Source organism: Microtus ochrogaster, chromosome 6 (assembly GCF_000317375.1).
Source record: "Microtus ochrogaster isolate Prairie Vole_2 chromosome 6, MicOch1.0, whole genome shotgun sequence".
NCBI classification, from domain to species: Eukaryota; Metazoa; Chordata; class Mammalia; order Rodentia; family Cricetidae; genus Microtus; species Microtus ochrogaster.
Window position 1 is genome coordinate 44,677,828 of NC_022013.1, and position 24,610 is coordinate 44,702,437.

At 45.0% G+C, this 24,610-nt stretch overlaps 1 protein-coding gene across 1 annotated transcript in view; it reads right to left on the reverse strand.

Annotated features, from left to right (window-relative positions):
• Positions 1–880: 880 nt before the first annotated feature.
• Positions 881–24,610, reverse strand: part of Cadps (calcium dependent secretion activator) — a 445,453-nt gene continuing 421,723 nt past the window's right edge. Inside the window, 2 exon segments of the mRNA XM_026779941.1 lie at positions 881–2,153; positions 5,373–5,477. Of these exon segments, the coding sequence (XP_026635742.1) occupies positions 1,974–2,153; positions 5,373–5,477 (285 nt within the window). The 3' untranslated portion in view covers positions 881–1,973.

Here is a 24,610-nt window from a genome sequence, read left to right on the forward strand (position 1 = left end):
TGTTCTTCCTAATTCTAAATCCCAGTCGCTGGGATTAAGTGTGTGATCTACCACATCCAGCTCCCATACCTTTGGATCTTAACGTCTTCATCTATAGTGAGGGTCACGCAGGGCTCTCCCCATCCTTGCTCAGAGCCTTAAGTAAGGCAATGGATGGATGACTCAGAGCTTGGAAGAGTTGGTCAATAGAGTTCTTGCACACCCACCAAGAGCAGGAAGGACTTGCTCCTGCAGACCTGAAGAGGTAAACAGTGAGCGTGCCCTCCGAGAGCTGCTTCGCTGAGAACAACTGGCAGTCATTCTGCCCTGCCTTCTCAGGAAAGCAATCCCACTACGTCTTAGCCCCATAGAGAGGTCAGCCTAGTTTGTGACAGACACAAACGAAGCAAGCAAAGGGACACATTTAATTTCTTTCAAACCCAGGTGATTATATAGTTGACAGGAGGCGGGGAGCGAGAAGAGTACTCCATGTCTTAGAGAATCTTGAAAAAAAAATGCTTTAACAAATATATAAGAATCATATATAATTGGCACACACTTTGTTTGAATGCAAACACTGCTGTTAAAGTGGTGCTTAAAAACAGTTTGTTGGCCTTCCCTCCGTACAGGAGAAACATTCCTCTCGTTTACACCACTCGCTCGCTCAGCAAACCCTTATTTATCCTATGATGCAAGCATAATCTGCCCAACATCAGATCCCGAGTGAGTGGAGTGTGAATTAGTGGAATTCTGGGCAGCCTCTCAGCAGACCACACCAACAGTGTCAAGAACGCTCTAGAGAGTCACCTCTGCCCTGCCTTTCCCGTCTCTCCCGGCTTCTTCTGCTTCAGCGGGGCTTTCAGAGGAGACAGAAGAAGGTGGGCTCCAACACACGTTCTTAGGACATTTGAATAATTATTTATTGAGAAGCCACAGTCTCCCACACTTTTACAACTGTAGGCTTTTTATATAAGGCAAAAAGCAAGATGGATCCACTATTTTCCACAGAAAGAAACAGGTCTACAGCGGACCCCAGGGTCGCTCAGTTACAGGTCCAAGAGCAATGTACATGACAGATATAAAAAACAGTGTGGAACAAAATAATTGAAGTTATGGTTACAGTCTACTGGAGGAAATATCCATATCTTATTATAAATACATTTATAGTCTAGGGTTGTCATTTCAATAGGCTTTGTTTTGTTTTGTGTTTTTTTTTACATATACAGTTATTGAAACAGAAAAGCAAAATGTAACATTTACTAGGATAAACTTTGACAGAAGACAGTTGGTCTGAACTTTGCTTGATGCTAAGTCCCGATCAGATGGCCCCCTTGCCATGACAGTTAAAATAATTAATCCATTGGTATGTAACTTTTTTTTGGTGGGGGAAACTACATGAATAAATGCAAAGCTGGGTTAACCAGGACACAAGGGGTCCACTGCTTTCAGTTTTAGGGGACGAGAAAAGCTTAAGTTGGCTGTTGGAACCATGCCATTTTTTTCCCATCCCATAGAACAAGAACAAATCTGAAACCCAAATCAAGCAGTTCTAGGTTGTTAAATTAATCTATTCATGTACCCATTTAAATACCTGGTACCCACATACATGAAACAGACATGGAAATGCCCAGCATGATAGCTCCCATGGCCACTTCCCATCAGTGCATACGTAGTACAGGGTGAAGCATTTTTGTTCTGCTAACAACAGGGACACACCTAGCAGCTGAACTATGTATCCTCTCCATGAACAGGGTTTAAGAATGGTGTTCCATATTGCTTGTAAACATATAGACACGGAAACCAGGAAACCATGGATCTGAAGGTGGTTATTTGTTAATCTTGGTACCACGTAGCTAAAATGGTAAGTGTCTTGGTAAACATCTCATGGGGATGGTAGTTGACAGAAAATTCCCTAATGGAGTTAACTAACAGACTAAGGACATGCATTGATTACAGGACTCCACCCCAGGGGACTCTTCGAACCGGAGAATGGTCTAGTCGTCTTCTTCATCTTCCTCATCACTGTCCTTCATGCTGATGCCTTGTAATCCCCCACCCTCGCTCACTGACGCTGTAGCTTCCTCCACAGTGAGGCGGTTTCGGATGGTCTCATAGGTCTTGCTGTTTAAGGTAGAATCCAGGACGCCTTGCAATCGGAAATCTCTATAGGTTTTCTACAGGGAGAAAAGATAAAGTGGTAAGGGAGATCTCATCACCAAGGAGAGGAGCGAGAGGGTGCAAAGCAGGCACAAAGGTAAGAGTCATGACTTTAGTTAGGTGTCACTCTTTATGAATTGGAAAAAGTTAAACGTCATTCCGTTCAGCTTTTACTTGGAGTGAGAACCGAGACTCAACTGAATGACAGAAAACGAGAAACTGTGACAGGATAAACTATATTAGATGAGACAAAGCAAAGAACATAAGCTTGTGTTTATTCAGATCCATGAAGGGAAATGTTTCCTAGCTGTTTCCCCCCTCCTTTGGTCTGGTTCTTTTCCTTAGGTTCTTCTAACAACGTGATTGGCAGTATAAGGGGCTTGAACATATACATAACGAAGGTGGCAATTGATTATGGCATTTTGTGATTTCTGTTGCAGTCTGATTTTTGGAGTTTTTGCCTGTTACAATTGCATGAGCCACGTCCCTCTCTCTCATTCACAAGACAGACATATGCATCTTGGTATATGAAACCTATCACGGGCAGCCACAATGATGGGCAAGATGGAGCGCTAATGCCTCATCAATATGTTGCAGGCGTGTGACTCATGCCTTGTCTCCCTGGGAAAGATCTGTATCCATTTTGTTCACAACTTTATGTTCTCAGGGAAGAAATCTGGCTCCTTTTCAAGAACAATGGTTGGTGTTGCTGTATTACAAGCTCCTTTGTTCCTTAATACAATTTCTCTCGGATTTCCTTAGGTATCCCAAGGACTGTTTCCCAGGACTCCTTTGGTGTTAACTGAACATGACCAGAAGCATCTGACTGCTATCTAGTTTAAATATGTACATGGTTTCTTTCTAACTATGAGTTTTCTCATTACATGGCAGAACATTTCAGCTACTAATTCTCTCCTTCGTTTTTTTACCTGTTCCTGCAGAACACTTGAGACACGGCCAAGAGGGAGAGTAGTAATGTATTCCAATATGACTCCCACGTTATTTGTGTCTTTAATGGCACGTCTAGTGCTGTTATGCTACCAGTAATCCCAAGGTCAACACACATTTTCCGTCACAGGTTGTACTGACTACAGAGTTAATCAGTGAGGCAGTCACGTGACGTTATGGGCAGGATGACCACATGCCCCTTTGTGGCTGATTTATTTGCCACACCTTCTCTCTCTTTGTAAGTCACCTGGTTTAGATATCGTTCCAAAGTCATCTTATGGTGCTAGGGAAATTCTCCTGAGAAGACAGGAACAGTTAGGTAGCTTTTCATGTGCTGGGATGGATAAGAGACTGATTAGATGTTAGGTCCAGAACAGATTAAATAGCCAAATGACTTACTATGCCTTCTGAACTTTCCAGTTAGCTGTTCTGTGGTCACTTAAAATAATATAATTGCTGCCAGACGATGGCAGGAAAAGTAGAGGTTAAAATGCTCGAGTAGTCTCTTCTTCATTCAGATTCCAGTGCAGCGTGCATTCTACTTAGCTGCTAACTGCCTAATGGTAGAGATGACGGCTATTCAGATCTCAATCCTTCACTTGCTAATATGAAGATGCTCACCTTCACCTAGCGATGGGTGGACAAACACACGCTTTCTGGATAAGGAATGGATGGATGAATGAAGGGACTCTGTCTTTCGAGGCAGGAAAGAGGTCGAGGACCCTTGGAAATTTGTGAAGGAACACTCTGGGTGTGTCCCTGAACGAGAGGTGGGAGATTCTGTCTCGGTCTCCTTGTTAAGTAGACATTCTGAAGAAAGTAAGAGATTCCTATCCAGTGACATTTCTGTGTTCCTCTGTAGTTCACGACTGTGTATATGTTTGTTTTTGGCAGATGGCAAAAATTAAGCCTCCTCTCTGGCATATTATTATCTTAATAAGATACTGCTGATTTTTGACAAGGATTTGGAAATATCAGTTTTGGGACGATAATTGGAAAATCCGCAATTATGGTATTTTCTTTTCATGTCTACATGATCAGGTAAGGGTCGAATAGAAATTATCTTTTATACTCTATACTACACACACACAGACACACACAAAGAAAAAAAAAAAGAAAGAAAACTAGTTACACCAAGGAAAGAAACTCAGAGGATCTGGCAACGCTTAGTGAACTTGTCTTAAGGAACTGACTCCAAAAAATTGAGAAAATTATGCTGAGGACACCATTCAAGTGCATATATTCCTTTTGCAACAGCTGCAGTTACATCCTGGCTGCAACCTTCTCCAGGGTGGAGGCTTTGTGAGATGCAATGCAGATGATAATAACTCCTTAATTACACACAATGGAACTGTAATTGGGCTTTAGTCGGTACTGAGGTAGAAGAGCAACTTCAGGGGGATGGGGCGAATCCAAAGGAGACCAAGAAGCAGGGCAGGGAGAATTTTTTTGGCAAACTGCTAAGAAAATTCAGCTATGCTTATTACTAAAATATTTTAATGGAGATTTTTGCGCATTGAATAGGAGTTTTGCATACAAATGTTTTTTTTTTTTTTTTAAAAAAAACCCTCTATGGTGAAGCACCGAATGGAAACTGAAATGATCAAAAACCGTATTTACCCCCTTCTGAGATCTTATTATTTCATGTAAACCGCTTCGATTTCACGCTGAAATAATTATCATTAGTCCATGGCACACACAGAAGAACAGGGGAACAGAGCCACTTCCAGGGCATGTTGTCTCACCCTCGTGATCCTGTACATTTGATTGTGTGCACGCATTGTCAGAGAAACCACTCCAATTAACTATGAGAACAATATTGATTTGCATTCCGATAAAGATCACGGAACACATTTAGAAATAGCTGGGGGTAAATATTTCCACTAAATTAATTGTGGCAAAATTTTATTTAATGAAACCCTAAAAGAAATTGGTAATTTATGCAATTCACATAATGGTGCCCAAAGCAAGCTTTTAAAGGTGCCATGCCACTGCCAGGGCGCCAGAGTCTCGGTGACATTTGGTGTGTGGCAAATATACACAATATTTTTTTCTATATAGACAATGATATCGATGCCCACTCCCCCCTTCTTTTAAACTAAGTTGCCTTTGATGTCTCAGTATAAAATTAAGCATGCGCCACACAGGAACTCCATAGGCCTTCCCTGCATGCAATGCTGTCTGTTGTGTATATAAGCAGGTACTATCTGTGCAGGGGAGACCTGCAGCTCGCCATTGAAGTGTCTTTTGGCCGGCTGCTGGCAAAGAAGGCGGCTTCGCTCTTTTACCTTCACCATCCTAATGAGTGTTTTCAGCTGGTAAATGTGAAGCTGGAGGTCCATCCGGTCGGTCAGCCAGGTGCAGATGACATTCATGGAGCTGTTGTACCATTGCTGAAAGAGAGACAAAAGTTCTCCAGGCAACATGTCATGGAGGGGCGACAGCTCAGGGAGGGAACGGGTCACCTCCACACACCTGCTCTGCTCCAGAGGAAACAAGATGGTCAAACAGAATCGGAAGGCACAGAAGACCATGATCGTCAAGTCACACAAATGAAGTGCTGGTTCAGTCTAGACCAGGGCAATGTGGGCTGGGGACTGAACCCGGGACCTTCTGACTACACACAGCACATCCATGGTGCACTCCTGAAGACTGTCTCTGGTGCTCTTGGCTCTCGTCTGAGTTGGTCCATTTTACTCAGGAGTGATTCAAGGCTTTGCTCCATTCCCCAATGCCATTGTCTCGAGGGGCAGAAGAGAGACAGGGGTGCCCTGACTGGCACTTACCTTCGGAAAGGGCCCCAGCATGTACAATTCTGAGAACCAGGTGGGAAGCCTGGGAAATTGAGGGGTGGGTATTTACCACCATTTGCCCGACTGGGGTATTCGTAATCTGGACAGCAAACGAGGATTTCTCTTTAAGGGCCAAACTGTTCTGGGCAGTGTTTATGTGCCCTGCATTAGCTGTGCAATCTGTTTTAATCCTAGCACAAAAAAATTATGGAATATGAGAAGGAAAAAAAAAACCTCTCTACAAATGAGCTCATTTCAAGCTGTTGAAATCATACTTCCCCTTATGGGGGTTAAATTTTGCTTCTTGTCTGTGAAAAATGCTCGAAGCTGTGTCACTTGAGACTGCCACCCCTGTGGTGCAGGAAGTCTCTGGTGCAGTATAATTTTGCAGTACGGCTCATATATTCATAAATCTCACTCAGAGACATATGAACAGTGTTATGAAGTGTCAGGAGGAAAAAAAAATCTAATCTTTTAAACTTCACCAGGTTTCATTACGCTCCACCGCGTACACCAAACAATTTACAAATAAAATGAAAAGGTGTGGATGGACCTATAGATTCATTTATCCGACGTCTACATGAACTGGGCACCGAAGGAAAGAGAGGAGTCAGGGAACTGAGGGGAGGCGCACACTCACACTAGCCCGCGCACACAGGCACACACACACATCGCACACCAGTGGGGATTCGAAAAGCATAAATAAAAACATGTTTCTGATGGTAACTCCACCCTTTCTCACCTACAGATCATCCAAAATCAGTTTATGCCCAACACTCACAGCTTTTCTGAAGCCTTGTTTCTGACTTAATTTCTTTAAAAAAAAATTAATTTGGGGTTTTACTTGCAAGGTAGAACTGCCAAGTCTCACCTTGTGAGAAACTACAGCGCCGTCGCAGCCATGGCGTACAGAAGCCCTCTTTGCATCGTTCCTATCTAGGCTCAGTCCCCATCGGAGCCAAGTGTGGCTCTCTTTGGAGCCTAGCCGCAACAGGGACCAAGCTACCCCGATGAGGGGAGGCAGCCCAGCCGCCTCACAGCCAGCTCCTGCTCTTTTAAAGATCACGGAGGAGAAACTGTCAGTTGTGGGAACCGTCTGTCCCTCCCCAGGGAGCAGGCGGCTGGGGGTGGGGGTTTCCTGTTGAGATGGGCAGTTCACTCTCTGGGAGAGCGTGTGATCGGTAGGGGTCAAGCCGCTTCAGGCGCGGACAGGTTTTCCCCTCTAGGGGTGAGAACAGTTTTTTTTTTTCCTGAAACTTTTTTTTAGGGAGGGGTAGTGGTGGCTGTGTGTGGAGGGTGTTTTTGGCACCTCCTGTTTCGGGATTCTGCTGCATTTGCTGCTACTACATCTGGGTTTATTAGGAGGCTCTGGGGACAGGAGAAGCCTTGGCTCATAGGTGAGCATGCAGCTTCATGATGCCTGGGCAATTAGGGGCTCTCCTGGGTTTACCTAGGCCTTCAATTGAAATTTACTTGCTGTATCTGGCATGCACTCCACTTTATCCTGGAATAATTTCTCCTTATGTTTGCTCTCCCAGGGGGTTGGAAGGTGACCTTCAAGAAGTTCATGTGACTACATGGCCAAACATACATGCTCATAACCTTGTGATGGATACACGCCTGGGACACAAAGGAGGAGTGTGGCACTCTGGCTTCTAGGCAGAGGTGGCATTTTGCTTTGGCTGTGACAACAGGCAAACCAGTGCTGGCTTCTCTCACTGCCAGCAAGCCTGGTGCAACATGCCTTTTTCTCTTTACTGAGAGACGCGCCACCTTTCAGGGGAAAAAAAAATATAGCACCCCCCTTCCATTTTACATAGGCAGTTCTCACTCTTGAAAATGGCTTTTAAATAGCACAATAAATAAATAAAAATTAAAAATACAAATTAAAAGGTACGCTGCTGTTGACAGCCTTGCACTGCCGGAGAAGGCCAGGGAGGGCGGGGGAAGTACACATAGGAGAGAAAGAGAGAGAGAGAGAGCAAGGCAACTGAGCACACTGCCACCCCAGGAGCAAGAACGTCCTGGAACATCCGAGCCTCTCCTGAATCGCACATCTAGCAGGAGAAGTGTAAAACATGGATGGTGCCCCATTGGCTACACACTCAAAGAGGCAAAAGGGAGAAAGCGAGTCCTTTCCAAACCTTATGCTCAGCAGAGGGAATCAGAGGCGCTTTAAGATGCCATGCAGCCAGTGCTAACTCGCATTTCCAGCAAGGGCGTCGAAAGGCATTTAGATGTTGGAGAAAGAAGTAGGCATTGCCTTCTAGAACTTTACAGTGTTAGAGGTGACAGCCATCTTCACAGTATCCATCGGAAAGGAGGAAACAAAGGCCCAGAGAGGGTTAGCGACTTATTCAAGAACACACAGGAAGTATTCTGGGTACAGGCATGTGATGGTCAGCAGAGCCAATCTGTGACCCCTCTCCCCAACTCTCTAACTGGGGGTAGCTTATGGGTTACTAGAAGCAGGCCCCAGAGGAAGGCTTCTCCCCACAGAACCCAGCCAGAACCGCAAACCATGACTGTCTCCATTTTCCACCGCCTAACCAGAACGCATGGCAGCTCTTCGGGGAGTCACGTTCGCTGTGTTTGATGTCAACGCTAAGGCGGCAGATTTGTTATGATTCTTCGAAAGAGGGAATTCCTAAAACAGCTGAAGTTCTCCCCATTTTTGTGCTGTCTTTCTCAGACAGGTCTTTTCTGGAGCTATTTCAACACCTGAGCATGCAATGTTTGGTAACGTGCGCTTTCGCTCCGAGAAAGGAAAAGCAGGAGTTGACAACACTCTTTGGATAGTTTGACAATCGTCGTGATTTGCTCGCCGTTAATTTAGGGCTACTGATCTGAAACTTCCCAACAAGGCAACTTTATAAGAAAACACCACGGAAGTGAAACTGCCAGTGGACTGGGATCTCTTAACATGCAGCCCTGGCGGTCATCCTGGGAATGCTGGAACATAAAGAAGGCTCATCTCACTGGCCTAGGGCTTCAGAGCCCCTGGAGGGCTGAAGAACTGCTGCTGAACCTAAGGTTGTGTCTCGAAAGTAGCTAGAAAGCCAGGGAACACCGCTTGCCTTCTCTCCCTTCTTCTTCTTTCCTTTGGCCACCAAAGCTACATCCTCAACCTTTTTGGTTTGGACTGTTTTTATTTTGAGATAGGGTCTCACTAAAGTGACCAGGCTGATCTTCAACTCAGTCCATAGCTCAGGCAGGCTCTGAACTTGTCATCTTGCATCTGGTCTCTGAGAAACCAGGACCACATGCCTGTACCACCTAGCTTGGCCCTTTCTCTCCCCCAACCGTCTTTTGCATCATCACCACTCAGCGTGGTTCTGTTTAATCTTAAAATCTCATGCACAAGGGATCTTCCCACTTCAGCCTCCCAAATGCTGGGCTGCAGGTATTGGTGATGGTACTACCAAGCTTCCTTGCTTTCTAGTAGGTGGTATTTAAGAGTGTTGGTCCTCATACACATCAGAGCTTGTGACTTTTGCCCTTAGAGAATGAGTTTACCGTTGTAAATGGGGATTCATTTGCCTTTTATAGGAGTCTTTCAATGAGCAAACAAAGGAAAGCTGGTGAAGGCCTCATGCCTGTACTTACTATACAGAGAAGCTGATATGACCTTTATCACTGCCTTTGCCCTAGCCACCACCACTACCAACCATTATAATTCTTCATCTCTCACTGCTTTACCTCTGCCTCTCAATCTAAAAGATAACAAATACCAAGGTGGGTGGAAGACATGGCCCCCACAGGGAGATCCCAGAATTGTGCGCACGAGTCTTGAAGAGACATAGGGGTAGCTCTTAGCAGTGGGATTCCATTTAAACTCAGGAAACCACCTTGGGTTCCCAAAGAACATTTTAAGCTGATGTGGATTTCTATCGAAGCGTTGGGTTAAAATGGCCCTCGGAAAGAGTGACTTTTCAAACCTCGCAGGCGTAAGCTCAGTAGCAGCCTATTTGGTCACGTGTTAGCTGGATAGCCTCAAACACACTGCTTCACTCTGTGACTTCCAGCCTTCTCTTGGGGGTCAACGGCAGCACCGACTTCATAAGGTCACTGTGAACATTAGGAGGCGATTTTTGTATAGGTGCCTACCAGCCCGAGTGCCTCACAAGAAGCATTCAAGGAAACAGCTTTCACTCACAGATGCTTTCAAAGTCTAGCACAAAGTTATTGTCTTGATCCATTTCTAGCAGAAACTTGGCCGCTGATACTCAGATTTCTGAGGCCACATAGTCTGCTCTCAAGCACACTGACTTCCGGAGGGCAATTATAACATTCGGCCTGTACCGTTATAATATGGTTTGTTATGACCAGGACCAGGGTGAGGCAGTGGAGAACATCATGAGAGACCAGGACCACATACAAACATCACTGAAAAATCTGATATTTATCAAGGATTGTTGGACCTTAATTTTAATTTTTTGAATGTCTCAAATATTAAAATGTAATTTAAAATTTCAACAATTGTAAAAATTGAAAAAATATAAGTTAAAAAATATTAAAGCCAACAATAGGTGGTTCCCCCCTCACTAAACTCTGTGATGAAGAAGTGACTCCTGAATCTTTGTCTAGGTCTTCCTTTGGTTTCGCTGCTGGCTGGCTGGAAGCCTCATGCCCTGGAAACCTGAAGTGTTGATAGGTAAGACAAATAATTAACGCCTGACAAGGTAGGGCTGCCAGAAACTGGGCTCCACTCAGAGATGGCTAACCCCAGTGAGCAGTACAGCCTGGCGCTGGAGTGCTTTCTGATGAGGTTCTATTTTCTGCCACTATTAACTACCACTCAGATATTTTATTTTGAGACAGCGTCTCCTCATATACCTCTGGCTGTCCTGAACTTGCTAGATCAGGCTAGCCTCTTTTTTCTGCAGCTATCCTCCTGCCTTTGCCTCCTGATACTGAGATACTGGTAAGGAAGTACCATCATGCCCGGCTGTAAGCCCTAATTGTGGTCCCAGCACTATGGAATTAATCTGATGTCCTCTACAGACTTTGTTGTTAAGGATACACTGGTTTTTGGAATGAGCCACATGTCACAGATGAGCAACAGCTGAAGCTGGGCACAGAGGCCAAAAGAGTATTTACATAGTCACATAACACAAAAATCATTTACCTCAACTGATAGAAATGCCTTAACAGACCAGATGATTCTCTGACTTAGAGATACTTGTCTTTAGTGCCTGTTCCCCAAAAAGTACTGTTTTGGGTAGACTAATGATACAAAACCCTAAGCATGCAATAGATACTCCAAAGTGCGTGCACACACAGAGTTAGTCAAAACAATTATGGAACACTGATCTGTACATATGCTTTATATACAGATCCTACATAAAACATACTACAAGCATGATACAGTTTAATTGTTTAATCAAACAACTATAAAGAGCTCCATTTTGTATATTTTAAAAAAGGGACATACATACTAGTATGTAGTCATACTAGTAAGTACTGAGGTAGTCTGAAGCTTTTTGTTTTGTTTTGTATTCTTTTAGTTTTTCTAACCACCAAATCAATGGGGTGTTTTTTTATTCAATTCCATTGTGTTAAAAAGGCAAGGATTGGCTCTGCACAATCTGTGTTGGTTCTAGGTGTCTCACGGCCAACCTGCTCAGTCCTGAAGCTGGCTCAGAAGTGTGCAGGTAGGGCCATGCTGTTCAGTCTGTTTCTACTAGAGCCCAGGCTTGTCTCGGAGTGCTAAAGAAGGCTCATTTGATGAGCTTAGGAAGTGGCTACACGGATAATGGAGACCTGGGGATATTGCCATGGAAAGCTCCTCAATGACTTGAAAGAATTGGTGGGAAAACCACCACTGCTCACAGGAGAAGTGACTTGAAAAGGCTGGGTGCGACAAGCGATACCGTTTCTTAGCCAGAACAAACATAGCTTCCTTTTCCCCGGTATAGTTCGAGATACATTGGTAATTTCGCGCTTGCTGGTGGGAGAAGTGTTGTACTAGGGCAGTTTGTTTCCAAGGGGAAGACATAATGTCTTGAATTTCCCTAACAGTTTTATAGATGGAAAGGTTTTAACACTGACCAAACATTCGGCCTGGAGATGACTTATCCTAAGATACAGAATCTTCAGTGAAAAGAGAGATCGAAACAGCAAAACTTTAGCCCGTCAGACGGACTTCATTCCTTCCCATGAACTCTAAGGCATCAGCAGGAAGCTTGAGAGGAGAGTCCCTGTCAGCAAAGAAGTCTCAAACCCAGGAAAACCAGCCCAGTTTAAAGCCAGGCTCCGCGGTTGCAGCCTAGGCAAGCCCTGAACTGGTCCTTCTGCTCAGCTTCCCAAGCAGCTGGAGTTAGAGGAACACAAGACTAAGTCCAGCTTGCTTTTCTATCTGAGGGAAATTTTACTCACGTATCTATCCTCTGCTTACTGTGGTGCCTGACTTTTATTAAAACACATGCACACGTGTGTTCATACAGATGCATGTGCCACCCCGTGCCATAGTTGAGGACAATGCTTAGCTCAGTATCCTAAAAAGGAAGTCAGAGAAATGATAGTATTTGGCCCAGGGTTAATAGCCACATTTTCCCACATTTTTTCTTTGAATAAATACTCGTGATATTGTCAAATAGATCCAGTATATTCCCTGTCTCAGTGGTAAGCATGGCTCGCGAGGGTGACCTCATTTCTTTAAGCATGTACATCCTTTGAAATTGGTCCACTTGAAGCATGCACGCAGAAAAGCAAACGATGAAAGGCCAGGGAGCTCATAGCTGACCCGCCAGCAGGATGGTAGCTAAATTTTCTCCACTCATTTCACCCTAAAGATGAAGGGAGGGAAACTCTGACATAAAGTGGCCCAGGAGCCAGGAAGCCATGGAGTACACTCTCAAGTCTGCAAGGCTGCTCAACCTGGTGGCTAACGGGATACACTTTACTCTCCCCTTTGCAACATGGCAAACTCACGTCCATCTGCTGTACTTCGGTCTCCTCGCCCAGGAAGCAGAGACACAATAAAGCCTACTGAGTGCTGTTAGTGTAGGCAGAGCGTTTTCAACAGTTCTAGGTACGGCCTAGGCTTGAGTTGTTTGTTCCTACGTGAGCCGTGCTGTCCCACCCAGCTTCACACAGAGGACACCGAATCACCCTGAGTAGAAGCTGTTCCGCACTGCTCTCTGGACAGCTTGCCTTATCCTGGGAATGCCTGAGCAAATAGGTCACGTGCTAACCAACCTGTGCCTTTGGACTGAAGAGGCGCAGGGAATGCTGGGGGTTTTGAGCCTTTATCTGGAAAGTACCTTTCCCCAGCCAGGTGCAAGGGAAACCTGCTCAGCGCCTCCTGGATGGAAGGAGCGGCATTTTCTGTTGGCAGGGAGTCGGAAAGGAAGATGATAGCCGCCGGCCACGCCCCTGTGACTAAGCTCTTCACTGTGTTTTTTTTTTTCTGAGACAAAAGTGAGTTATTATTAGTTAGAACAACAGCAAAAAAAAATCCCATAGCCTTTCAAAATGGCTGTATTGAAATACTGTAATAAAATATTTTACACTGAGGTTTCGATGCATATTTATTCCTTACAATTTGGGTAATTTAAGAACCTGTGAAACATATCATCCAGGCTTTCTTTAAATTCTACCAAAGGCCTCATAGCTTTGTTAAGCCACAGTCCAGTGGGCTGCTCAGGCCAAGCAGTCCCAGGGATTGGGTGTTATTCAGCGTCCTGATCAAAGATTCAAGGGTCTGAGAAAGAAACCTGGCTTGTGCAAGCCATCTCTGCCGAGTGGGCAGAACACGAAAAGACTACATGGAGTTCATAGCAAGTTTTTGGATTTGTCAAAGCTCCCCAAAAGCTAAATCAACACATTCTAAAAGGGCATATCATCCAAACGCTTGAAGGAGTGGGGCACTGTTGAAGGATGCAATCTTTTGCCTCGCTTGAGTGTTGCTATAATTCAGGATCCAATCCTCCCCAACAACTGCTCTCAGAATGGGTATTTCCCAGCCATGGCTTCGGGACGCTTGGCTAAAAGTATCAAGCTATAATTAGACACCCAAGTTAGAGGTTACAGACCAGCAGAATGACCTCAGATGCTCAGTGTCCTTTGTAACTGAAGGTGGGCTGTGGTTTCCACTTGACACTCCTGCAATTCTTTGGATGCATAAAAACCTACCTCAGGAGGCCTTTATAATGATTATGGAGGCGCTTTGAGGTAGCTGGGTCCTCACAGGGCACTGCTGTCTGAGAGAAGGCTGACTGGCTGATTGCAATCAGTAAAGTTGAGGGGGAGCTAGTTCCTTGCTTGCTATTCCCATGGGAATAGTCTCTTCCCATGAGGGAGGGGTCCTCTATGCAGAAGAAACAGTTCTCTAAAAACGTATATTGCTACTGCCTTTGTCTAGAGAACTTGCGTATGAAGTTTTGAAGTTGAGAGCAATCTCATTTTAATTCCCCTTAAAGGCACCTGCGTGGTTTATCTTTTAATATTATGTTTCTTACAACAAATGGCTATTTATTGTAGACCCAATTTCAACTCTTTAAACCCGAGGCAGAGAGAAATAGCCTACCATAAGGAATGCGTTAACATCGGCGTTACAGATGAATGATCAGCATGAGGAGTGAGTCCAAATTTGCACTCCTGACTTAATTCACTGCTGCCTTCCAACTCGTCAGACTCATCAATATTAGTTGTTTAGGGAAGGGCAGGAGGAAAGGGGACTGTCTGGAACAATCCTTTCTGAAAGCAACGGGGCAGGAGAAGAGTTCAAAGCTCAGGTTACATGGGTGATGTCTGTCTCAGGAAGAGACTCGTGTGTGTGTGTGTGTGTGTGTGTGTGTGTGTGTGTGTGTGTGAGTGTATGCCATGATAATATTTGGTTAACCTGTTGGCAGATTCAGTAAACTATATAAGCTAGTCAACACCAGAGTGTTAATGATTTTGTTGCTGCTAAATCAACCATAATGTATGAAACACAACACGTCAGAAAACCCCCTTTTTATCTTCCCCTTCTCAGTAAGGTGGATGGGTGGCTGTCTGTGAGGAGACAGGATTCCTCTGAAATTAGGTTTTATTTCCTAATAAACATGATATTTCTGGACATAATTTGTCACCTTTGAATCAGAAAATGAAGTCAAACATCAACTCACAGATACGTCCTTAAAGACAGAAACACCTATGATGGGAAAGCGAAGGCTCTTAATGTAATTTTCAATCGCAGATCCTTCTTCAGCTATAATGCAAATACCACTCTTCCACTCTTTCTGCAAGCTGGGTAAATGCTATTATAGAGAGACAGCCCAGCAAATACACTCTGGGTAGTGATGTAAAAACTGACAGCCAGGCAAAGAGACGTTTGAGCACCTGGGATGGAGATCGCTTTATTCACAATAGCCTAGAGATGGAAGCAATCCTCTGTCGGTCAGGGGAGGCAAGGAAACCAAACACAGTTAATTTGTCCAGCCTTGAAAAAGAGGGAAATCCTGTCTTCTGCCTCAGATGGATGTACCCTTAGGACATTATGCAAAGTAAAACAAATCAGAACTAGTCACAAAAGCCACTGGATGATTCCACTTACAGGAAGGATATGGAGGAGTTAAATTCATAGAGACAGGAGGCAGGGCGGTGGTTGGCAGGGGCTGAAGAGAGTAACAACTCGGGGGTTGTAGTACGCACAGAGTTCTAGCTATGAAAGATGAAGTGAGGGCTAGAGGGATTGGTTGCAAAGTACCAAATTCACTTAGCGATGTGGAACTGTACTTGGTGGAGCTCAAAACACTTGTAGTGGCACATTTTGCACTATGTAACTTTACTTTTAACACACACACACACACGGGAAATAAAAATCACTTCTCATACCACAAAGAAAATTTTGCTTTATGTAATGTACACATTCTTTATAAAAAATTGTGTGTTTATGTGTGTGTGGTGTATGTGCATATGTGTGTGGAGTGTGTATGTGTACATGTGTGTGTATGTGTGTGTGCATGCGCGCACACGCCATGTGTGTGTGTGTGTGTGTGTATGCGCGTGCCTGTGAGGCTACAGGAGGTCAGGTGTCCTCCTCTATCAATCCCTGCCTTAGCCTCTTGAGACATCGGAACTGGAGATTGCCGTTTTCAGCTAGGCTGGCAGCCAGCAAACCGCAGGACTCCTTCGTGTCTTCCTCCCGAGCTTAGAGTTGCATGCTGCCATGCCTGGCTTTTCACTTGGGTGCTAGAGATTTGAGCAGCAAGAGCTCTTACTCAATAAGTTATCTTTTAGCCACTCAATGGACAGGTTCTAAGCGGGAATGCCCAATCATATTTCACAAAAAAGAGAACAACGTGTATGAGCTAAATAGAGGGCGCTTCTTTTACACTCAGGATGGAAACAGTTCCTCCAGGTTGAGTATGGAGACGGCAAGGCACAAGGAACAAATCTGGTAGCACGTATGTGGTTTATTTAAAACATACCATGAGGCCAGCATTCCGAATTCCATGAAACGCATTGACTGGAGGCCAGAGCTGCCTGAGACTCCTTATCCAGGACCATCCTTAACTGAGGACTGGGTCCAAGCAACAGACAAGGATCTGTTTCTTTCTTTCCTTTTCTTTTTGGTACTGAGTGACACATTACTTCGTATATTTTCAGCCTTACCATCTCCGAACTGACCCCCACTAAATCCTACTCTCCTGAGCCCGGGTTTGATCTAGTGGCTCCCAGCACTGAGACCCTGGTTCTCCAAAAGGGCAGTACCCCCCTACCCAGCATTGTTCGCCCTAAGTCTAAAGATTTATTAAGGTTTGGAATGTGTGTTCAGGAAGCCCTTATTTTAGGAAACAATTAAGTAGAATTAGGCTAATAATGCCAGGCAGGCAAAGCTTTTGCCCTTTGCCGAGCAATCACTCCTATGTGGAACATTTATACTAATAAAAATCATGTATTTCTTAAATGCCTCAAAACGATCTTTGCACCCAGCTTGGCAATTAGCACTGCCCCACTGAGGAGAATTTACTCCCCAGGCACAGGGGGATTATCTCTGTTCTCTCTACCAATGTCTTCCCTCAGTAAAAAAATACAGTGTGAGGCTCTGGGTGGATGATGGAAATTTCCGCAGGCGGGAATTTTGCAGGAGGTTTATTTCCCATTGCATCTCAGAGAGTGGCAAGGCAGAGAAGGGAGGTTGAACGCCCTCTGCTAGTCCCTCATGTCAGTCACACTATGCCTTTGCTTGGGCCTACCGGTTCTTGGTCCCTAGGAAGAAGACCAGCTTGGCTTCTTCTGCTGAGGAGATTGTTCCCTTACCATCACTATCAATGGGCCTTCTGAACCCCAAGCTCCCAGCTCCGGGCTTAGGCAGGAAGTGACGGCTGGGCAAAAGAGGACTCGGACCCTCCAGTGTGATATTCTGTCTCCTTGACAACACTCCAGCCAGTCGGTGGTGGCCTGGGGAACAGACTTAATTTCTTTTCTTCCTCTGACTACCCTCCCGGTGCCATGCTTCTTTTTTCCCTCTTTCTCCAGACGCAAACGTTATGACATCCAACATAAAGTTGCCGAAATAGCAACCTTGTCTCTGAATATATAAATTGCAAAAATTGATATGAATAAATCTGCAAGTAGCACACTGATTGTGGCACATTTTTATCAAGATACGGCGCTCGGTTGCTCGGTGGCTTGGGGAGGGGGTGGTGTCATTACACATAGAGAAAACATCTGTAAATCCCAGTTTCTCTAAGGAGAAGTGAATGGAGACATGACCTCCTGTTCCTTGCCATGAACCCTGAGTTCACACTCATATTTTACATGTTACAGGAAGCCACAGCTCGCCCCAGGGGTGCTGCAAACAGACACGCAGAAGCCAGATGTAGCCCCCCTCTCTTGCTCCCTAATGCACCTGAAGAAGCCGGCAACTCGACATTCAAAAGCTGACAGGCTCGTAGCTTAAGGTCACTTCAGATTTTGTAAAGCAGAGGACAAAACCAGGAATGCTTCTAGGGCTGGGCTGTCAGCGGGGAGGCAGAAGGATTACAAGGAACCTGTGACTCTGCCTCTTTCTGCCTTTGCTGGTAGTTTTTTTGTGTGTGAACAAGTGCCATACAACAGATTGAGCCTCGTATAAAGGCCTGAGACTGTGCAAAGGCTTCCCGCTGGGCCTCAGCTGTGCTCGCAATTAGCCATAGGCACGCAGTGATTATTGTTGGGGTAGCGGATGGCAATGCGAACTGACAAGTTTTATGGGGGAAGTTGGGAGTGGGGATGCTCTGCAAGTTTCTTTCTTTTCTCTTTTCTTCTTCTGAAAAAAAATAAAACAACAACAACAACAAAAAAAGATAAAAACCCTCCACCCTTTTCCTTAGCCGACTGGAGCCTCCACGAAAGGGATCCCCACCCCTTCCCACCATCATTCAAAAGAGCCTTAAGAAAATTGTTGAAGGAATATTTCTCTTAGTGTTCAGAATTCGGGTTTTCTAGGTCAGAGCATCTCTGCTGCCATGTTTAATGTCGGAAATACCCATTTGCCTCGAATTAGCAAAGAGCTCGGAGTTGAGGGCAGGAGATTAAGCACACAAAATCACTCAGCAGGTGCCAGTCGGGTGGATTTGGGGGGCTGAGAAGTCTTTAAAACTGACTACAAGACATTATATACCTCTGACAAAAGAACATGGCAATCCTACCTGCTTGCTTTAACCACTATTGCTTGCCTGTTATTATGTGCTTTAATGCTCACAAGAGTAAAACTATTGCTGATACTACTCAATTACCATAGTAACTCACACCAGTGACCTCTTATCGCGGGCTCCCAGCCCAGCTGAACCAATCCAAAGACTCTGTGTCTCCTTTTATTTCCCCGGTGCCATATACTGGGACCGAACACTCCAAGCAGAAGCTCTCTTTCTCTTTGTCTCAGACAAGAACTTGTTTCCAATTGTGAGAAAGGCCTTTTGAATCTACGATGGTTTGAGGTCTATGGATCTGAGGTTGTTGGACGAAGACACAGAACAATAGCCCGTAAAGAGAAAAGAGCACATGCGTGCATCAAAGGCAAGAGCCTCCCAGCTGCAGGAACCATGGAGATTCCCTTCAGGTCTCTAGCTATGGTCTCCAAAGTCTGGGAAGAGGCATCCTGGAGCCTCTTCTTGGGTCTGTGTGTGTGTGTAGGGGGTTGCTACAATTTTTATCCTATTCTTGGGCATAAGTACAGATAGGACAAAATTACGACCAGAGAGATTTAACTGTAGGTTTGATAAAGGAAATAAAAGTAACATACACACACACACACACACACACACACACATACACACACACTTTCCTGCCACCTATTTCCCCACTTGTGAGTGTGTACGTGAGTGTGTTTGCACACACTGGACACTATCTGAATGCCACTGGACACACGGACTCATTGCATTAGCACTCTAAAAGCTCCAAGGAGTCCTGCAGAAAAGAAAGCCACACAGCTTTGTGTTTTTCCAAAGGTGTTTTGCAAAGGAGCCACTATTCAGGAGGCCCTTACTAATGAACATCTCTCAGGGTATTTGGGCCACCACGAAGTCACACTGGAAAAGGAAGCTGTGTGCTGACACCCTTAACCACAATCACAGCAAAACTAAAGAGAGTGAACGTTTAGGGAGTGCTGATGTGTCAGTGACTGATCTCGGCAGTTTGTGGACGTCAGACCGAATTCTCCAGCCTCGAGGAGTAGACACATCGGAAGTCAGCTTTCTATAGGTCTATATAATGTGATAATTATAGGTAGTGGTTCTCTGTGGGCAAAGGAAATATACTAAGTCATATGTAATAAATTAGCCTTTAAGTTTGATTGCATTGTCCTGCTTCTGACCCTTAGAAAATCCAAAGCCTATGGGGTTCTTTAAATCGATATTGTTTTCTATATCTCTGGTGTTAACGGAAGTTAAGTGGAGAAGAAGGCAGACTCCTACATAACTCTCCTGCCTTTTGGAGTCCAGGTACTCAACCTTTTCTCTGTCTCTTCTGATTGGTGCCCGAGTTCTATACCCCAAATCAAAAAATTCAGTTTCGCTCCCACATTCTGCTCTGCACTTCCTGTATGCACAAGACTTCCGAGACAGCCTTAGGAATCGAGTAAGATTCTGCATGGCGGAACGACCCTGAACGCAAGACAGAACATTGGCCCCAGACCAGCTGTTCCAACCCATCCCCCAAGCAGATCAACAAGACCTGTCACAGAGAAACCAGGACTTTCTCCAGCCAGGATGTGTGCTGCTCAGACAAGTTCTTGTAGCAAATGTCAGGGACTGACACCTCACTTTTGGCAAGTAGACCAGACATGGAACTGTGACATCTAGGAGAAAATGGGCTGTTCTCTAGCGTTACCTGGAAAGTGGTGCCCGATCATACCACTTCCCACTCCATGGGGCGTAAACAATGAACCCAATGTGATTAATGTCAATCAGCATCTAGCCAGGCCTCATCTGCCACCTGGGTCTTCCAGGGCAGGTGTGCACTTTGGGCATTAACAAACTGACCACCGTGAACAATACTTTTTTTTTTCCCCGAGGCCTATTTTTCTCTGGATATGTTGGGGGATTTAGGCACAGCCCTCACTGTGTATTGAGAAAAGGGACCCCCATGCTTTTAGCTTCTTTCCTCTCAAAGGAACCCACTGTTTTGAGAAAATGTATAGTTATAATCTGAATGCAGTCTCCACCATTTGAAGCTCTATTATGTGGAGAATGAAATTCTGGTTTTGGTGGCAACATCCTGCTCTCTATTATCTGTGTGAGAGGTGGGGATGATTTATCTGCGCGCTATTCTGCTCTGCATACACAAGGATTTAGACGAAGGAGTCGGCGCAGAAACCAAACTCAGATTATTCACGACGAGCGTCTGCCCACACCTCTGATTGCTTCTTAGGTATGGGCACGAACTGCATTTAAAGTTAACTGCATTAATTTGCAGGCAGATTGACGTCAGCAACTGAAATGAAAATTTGCATACCATATAGAAATGATTATAGAAATCATACTCTAAAATAAGGATGGTAACTCGTGTACAGAACGGAAAGATAACGCTGGGTGCCAACTTTTGTCCTTTTCAAACAGGAATGGCTAATCACATTAGGCCAATTTCATTATTTGCATATTAACTTTCTATAGTCACGAGTCATTAGATTTTTGCCAGCCAAAGTCGAAGTTCTAAGGAAAATTCACCTTAACTTTAAAGAGTTGTGGGTCTGGGCTAAGGTGGTTTTAATCATCACTATGAGGGAACAGCTTGCATATTGACATAATTTCCATACGGTTACATGGGAAGAGGTCAGGTCCCGGCTAACTGCAGTCGGCTAAGTGCAGCCATCCAGGTCAAACCACACAGCTAGTTTCTAAGCAGATGATGAAAGCGCACAAATACCCCATCCGAAGTAGAGGCCAGAGCCCGGAGTTCAAAGGCAGCAGACCCAGCAACCCTAACTGGATCCAGAAGACTTCCCCAAAGTCCTCCACAGTTTGAAAACTAAATAGATGTCAACTTTGCGAACACTGCTTCTTTGGGGGAGTGATTTTGCATCTCAGAGATGAGCAGAGATGGTGGCTTCCAAACAGCCATCCACAAAGGAGGGACTGAGGGGGTGGTCCCTGAAGCCAGAGGGAGAGATGGGATTCAGAAGAGAAGCTTGAGACCAGGCCTTAGGAGAGGAGACTGTTTCCTTGGGCCAGAGTAGGAAGGCACCATAAAGTCCCAGGAGGAGACCTTTGGGTGTCTAAGGTATTGCCTGCCAAAAGGAGCCAGGAAACAAGTTCTGTTGCCGTGGCTCAGGGAGGTGCAGAGGGCTTTTTAAACGTTAACATGTGCTTTCACTGAGCGCAGCTGGGCTCTGCCTCCAATGGCGCCCTTTTCCTCTTGCTTTTATTTTAATCTCAGGAAACCATATTCCCTTCGTGCTACTTCTCACTTGCTTGAGATTCCACTCCTCTCCCCACTTTCTGGGAGAGAGGATGGGGGGGGGAACCCAACTCAAACCAACCAAACCAAACGCATTTGCCAGATCTCTTACCCAAACTCTACCCTGGGGGTGCCAGTCATCCCCATTTCTGTTCAAGGCTCAAACCCCAGACCATTGTCCCTGATGTAAGATAAACATTCAACCTTGCAGGGTGCCCTCAGTATCTACAGATGGTTTTGGATGCAGCAGCCAGGAGGTAGAAGCCTGTGCCAGGTCCCCCATTGAAGTGTTCAGATGGATCTAGGACCCGAGCTCAGAGAGTTAAACCATAAATTAGCCATGAGTTAATATATGCAGCCCTGATCACCCGGCCTTGTCGTCAATGCTTCCCCCAGCCCCGCCCCAAGTCTCTCTCCCCCTTCTTCTTTACAACCCCCCTCCCACTTAGAGGCGACAGCATAAGAAATCAAACACTTGTGGGTTCATTCGAAAGAGTGAATGAAATTGAATAAGCTCTCAGTACTTGAGGCGCACAGCAAGCGCCTGAATGGGGCAAGCCTCCTAAGTTGAATGGAGTGTCTTTTGGGACCAATTTGTCTCTTTTCACTCTTTATTCTTCTCTTTTCTGCTGACAGATGCACAAAGGCGGAACTGCGCCGTGCAGCTTATCCGCATGCACCCGCGGCAGCTGTCACTTTTGTCGAGCAAGTTAATCAAGCAAATGCCACCATATCCCACTTTCTATAAGGAACAACATGTTATAGACAGTAGTCTTGCTAGAGAGAGACTTTATTTTAACTTTGATTGGCTTGGTCCCTCCCCCTAGATTTTACCCCCTTCCCCCCCCCCAAAAGGAAGTGAGGAGGGGAGACTTAATCCAAGTCAACGACTTGGCTACAAAAAAAAAATCTTAGATTTAATAATAATATTGTACACAAGGCCAAAGATTCATTTGTTTTGTTTTCGTTTTTGTTTTGCTTTTCATCGGGACTGAGGGCTGCTATGATCTGGCTTTGGTTTTGTTTTGTTTTGTGTCTTTTCTTGTTTAGGTGTGTAAGCTATTGTTGGTGCTGGACTATTGGATTGGATTGCTCAAGTTATAAAAAGAAAAGCAGAGGGCAGGAAATCGTACTCTGCCATGGATGTCTTGGATTAATTTGGCTCTCTTCCTTTATAAAGCAGGTCGTGTTATTTACATATTTCTTTTGATACACCTCCTTGCCTGGCCAAGCTCACAAAGACCGGGCTAAATACATAATAACGTCTCTTTGTACATCTTGCCTTTAGCTCGTTCTTTAGATGAATGCCCAAATTTATTTCTAATGTGCACCAACAAATGTACGCAGGCTCCATCTCTCTAATTCAGTGGAACCAAGTGGGAAGCCTTTGAAAGAATTCCCTCACGTTTGCAGCCACATCCCCTGCTCTGCAGTCAATGCGATTTGGTGGCCTTGGGAAGCCACAGGCAAGGAGAGAATTCCAACAACTGTGCATAGTGTTGACCTCAGCTGTTGCCCCCCTCCCCACTCACTTGGAAAACCAAAAGCTTAAAGCAGACATATTTTGAATAAACAAACTCTTTAGAAACAATGTATTTCGACCGCTTTCCGCTGGCCAGGGGATTTGCCTCATTCAAGAGCTGCCTGAGGGCTATCTATCTAGGAAGCTCATAAGAGCAATAAGACAAACCACACACCCTCCTTCTCGCTAGTTTTCCTCCTTCCTTCCTCCCCCAGCTCCCATCACCTTGTCACATTGTTTATTGTAAGCTCTGGCTGGAAATAAATCAAGGCAGGACTTGGGCGACACCTGATCGCAAATTTTCACGCTGCTGACATTGTAGGCATTATTGGATAATGGCTCTGTAATGATTTAGTGTAACCTCATTTGTATTATGCAGGGATTGTATAACCATAGCATTCTGTACTTTTGGATTACATTTTCCTGTCCTGAAAAGTCCTGCTAATCTGTGAAACCTTACCTCCCCATTGAAAACTTAGCTATGTAGGTACATTAAAAGAATCAACAAGGCCTTGTAGGAAAATCTTGGGTATTGTTGCTTAATAACACCACCGTGTCAAGGTTTGCTTAGGAAACTCAAGCTGCTAGGGTAAACTACTTATCAACTGTCTGGGATGTAATGGTATTGTGTTCCTATAGCCTTCTCCCCAGCAACACACAGGACCTTTTTCTTATGGTATAAAAGATCTCACACAGAGTACGGAGGGAGACCCAGACTGAAAGGTGAAACCCCACCCCTTCGTCAGGCCTGGGGAGTTTTTTTTTTTTTTTTGCACAGATGGTGTGAGATTTCTCATGGTGTTCAAGCTCCCCTCAGCTCATTACGGTGGTCCTGTATGGGAGCACCACCATCTTTAGGCCCAGACTGACTTGTGTTCATAGACTTGACCTGAGGGACAACACCGTCGTATTTGGGAGGATGCTTCTCTGGTGGGTGTGAATGCTTTGAGGGGATCTCTCTGATTAGCCACGCAACGCTCATCATTGTTGTGGACAAGCCATGACTAACAAGCCATGACTGCCCAGAGGGTCATGAATTGCCATGTTTTTTTGGTACACTCCTGTGACACCGTGCAGGAAACAGAGGCTGTCAGGGTGAGAGCCCCCACTGGATGAGCGGGCGGGACAAAGAATTAGCAGAATGGAGGCTTCTGCAGGGCGGGTGGAAAGCGTGTGTCAGGATCTGAAAGTACGTATCAACTTTCCCTTTTAAGCGTATTATTTATGGCTGCCGTTGTAGTTATTACTATCATTTATGTGGGGATATATTAACACATAACGGCGCATGCGTTGGAGGTCAGAGGACAATGTTGGGGAGGTCAGAGGGCAATGTTGGGGAGGTCAGAGG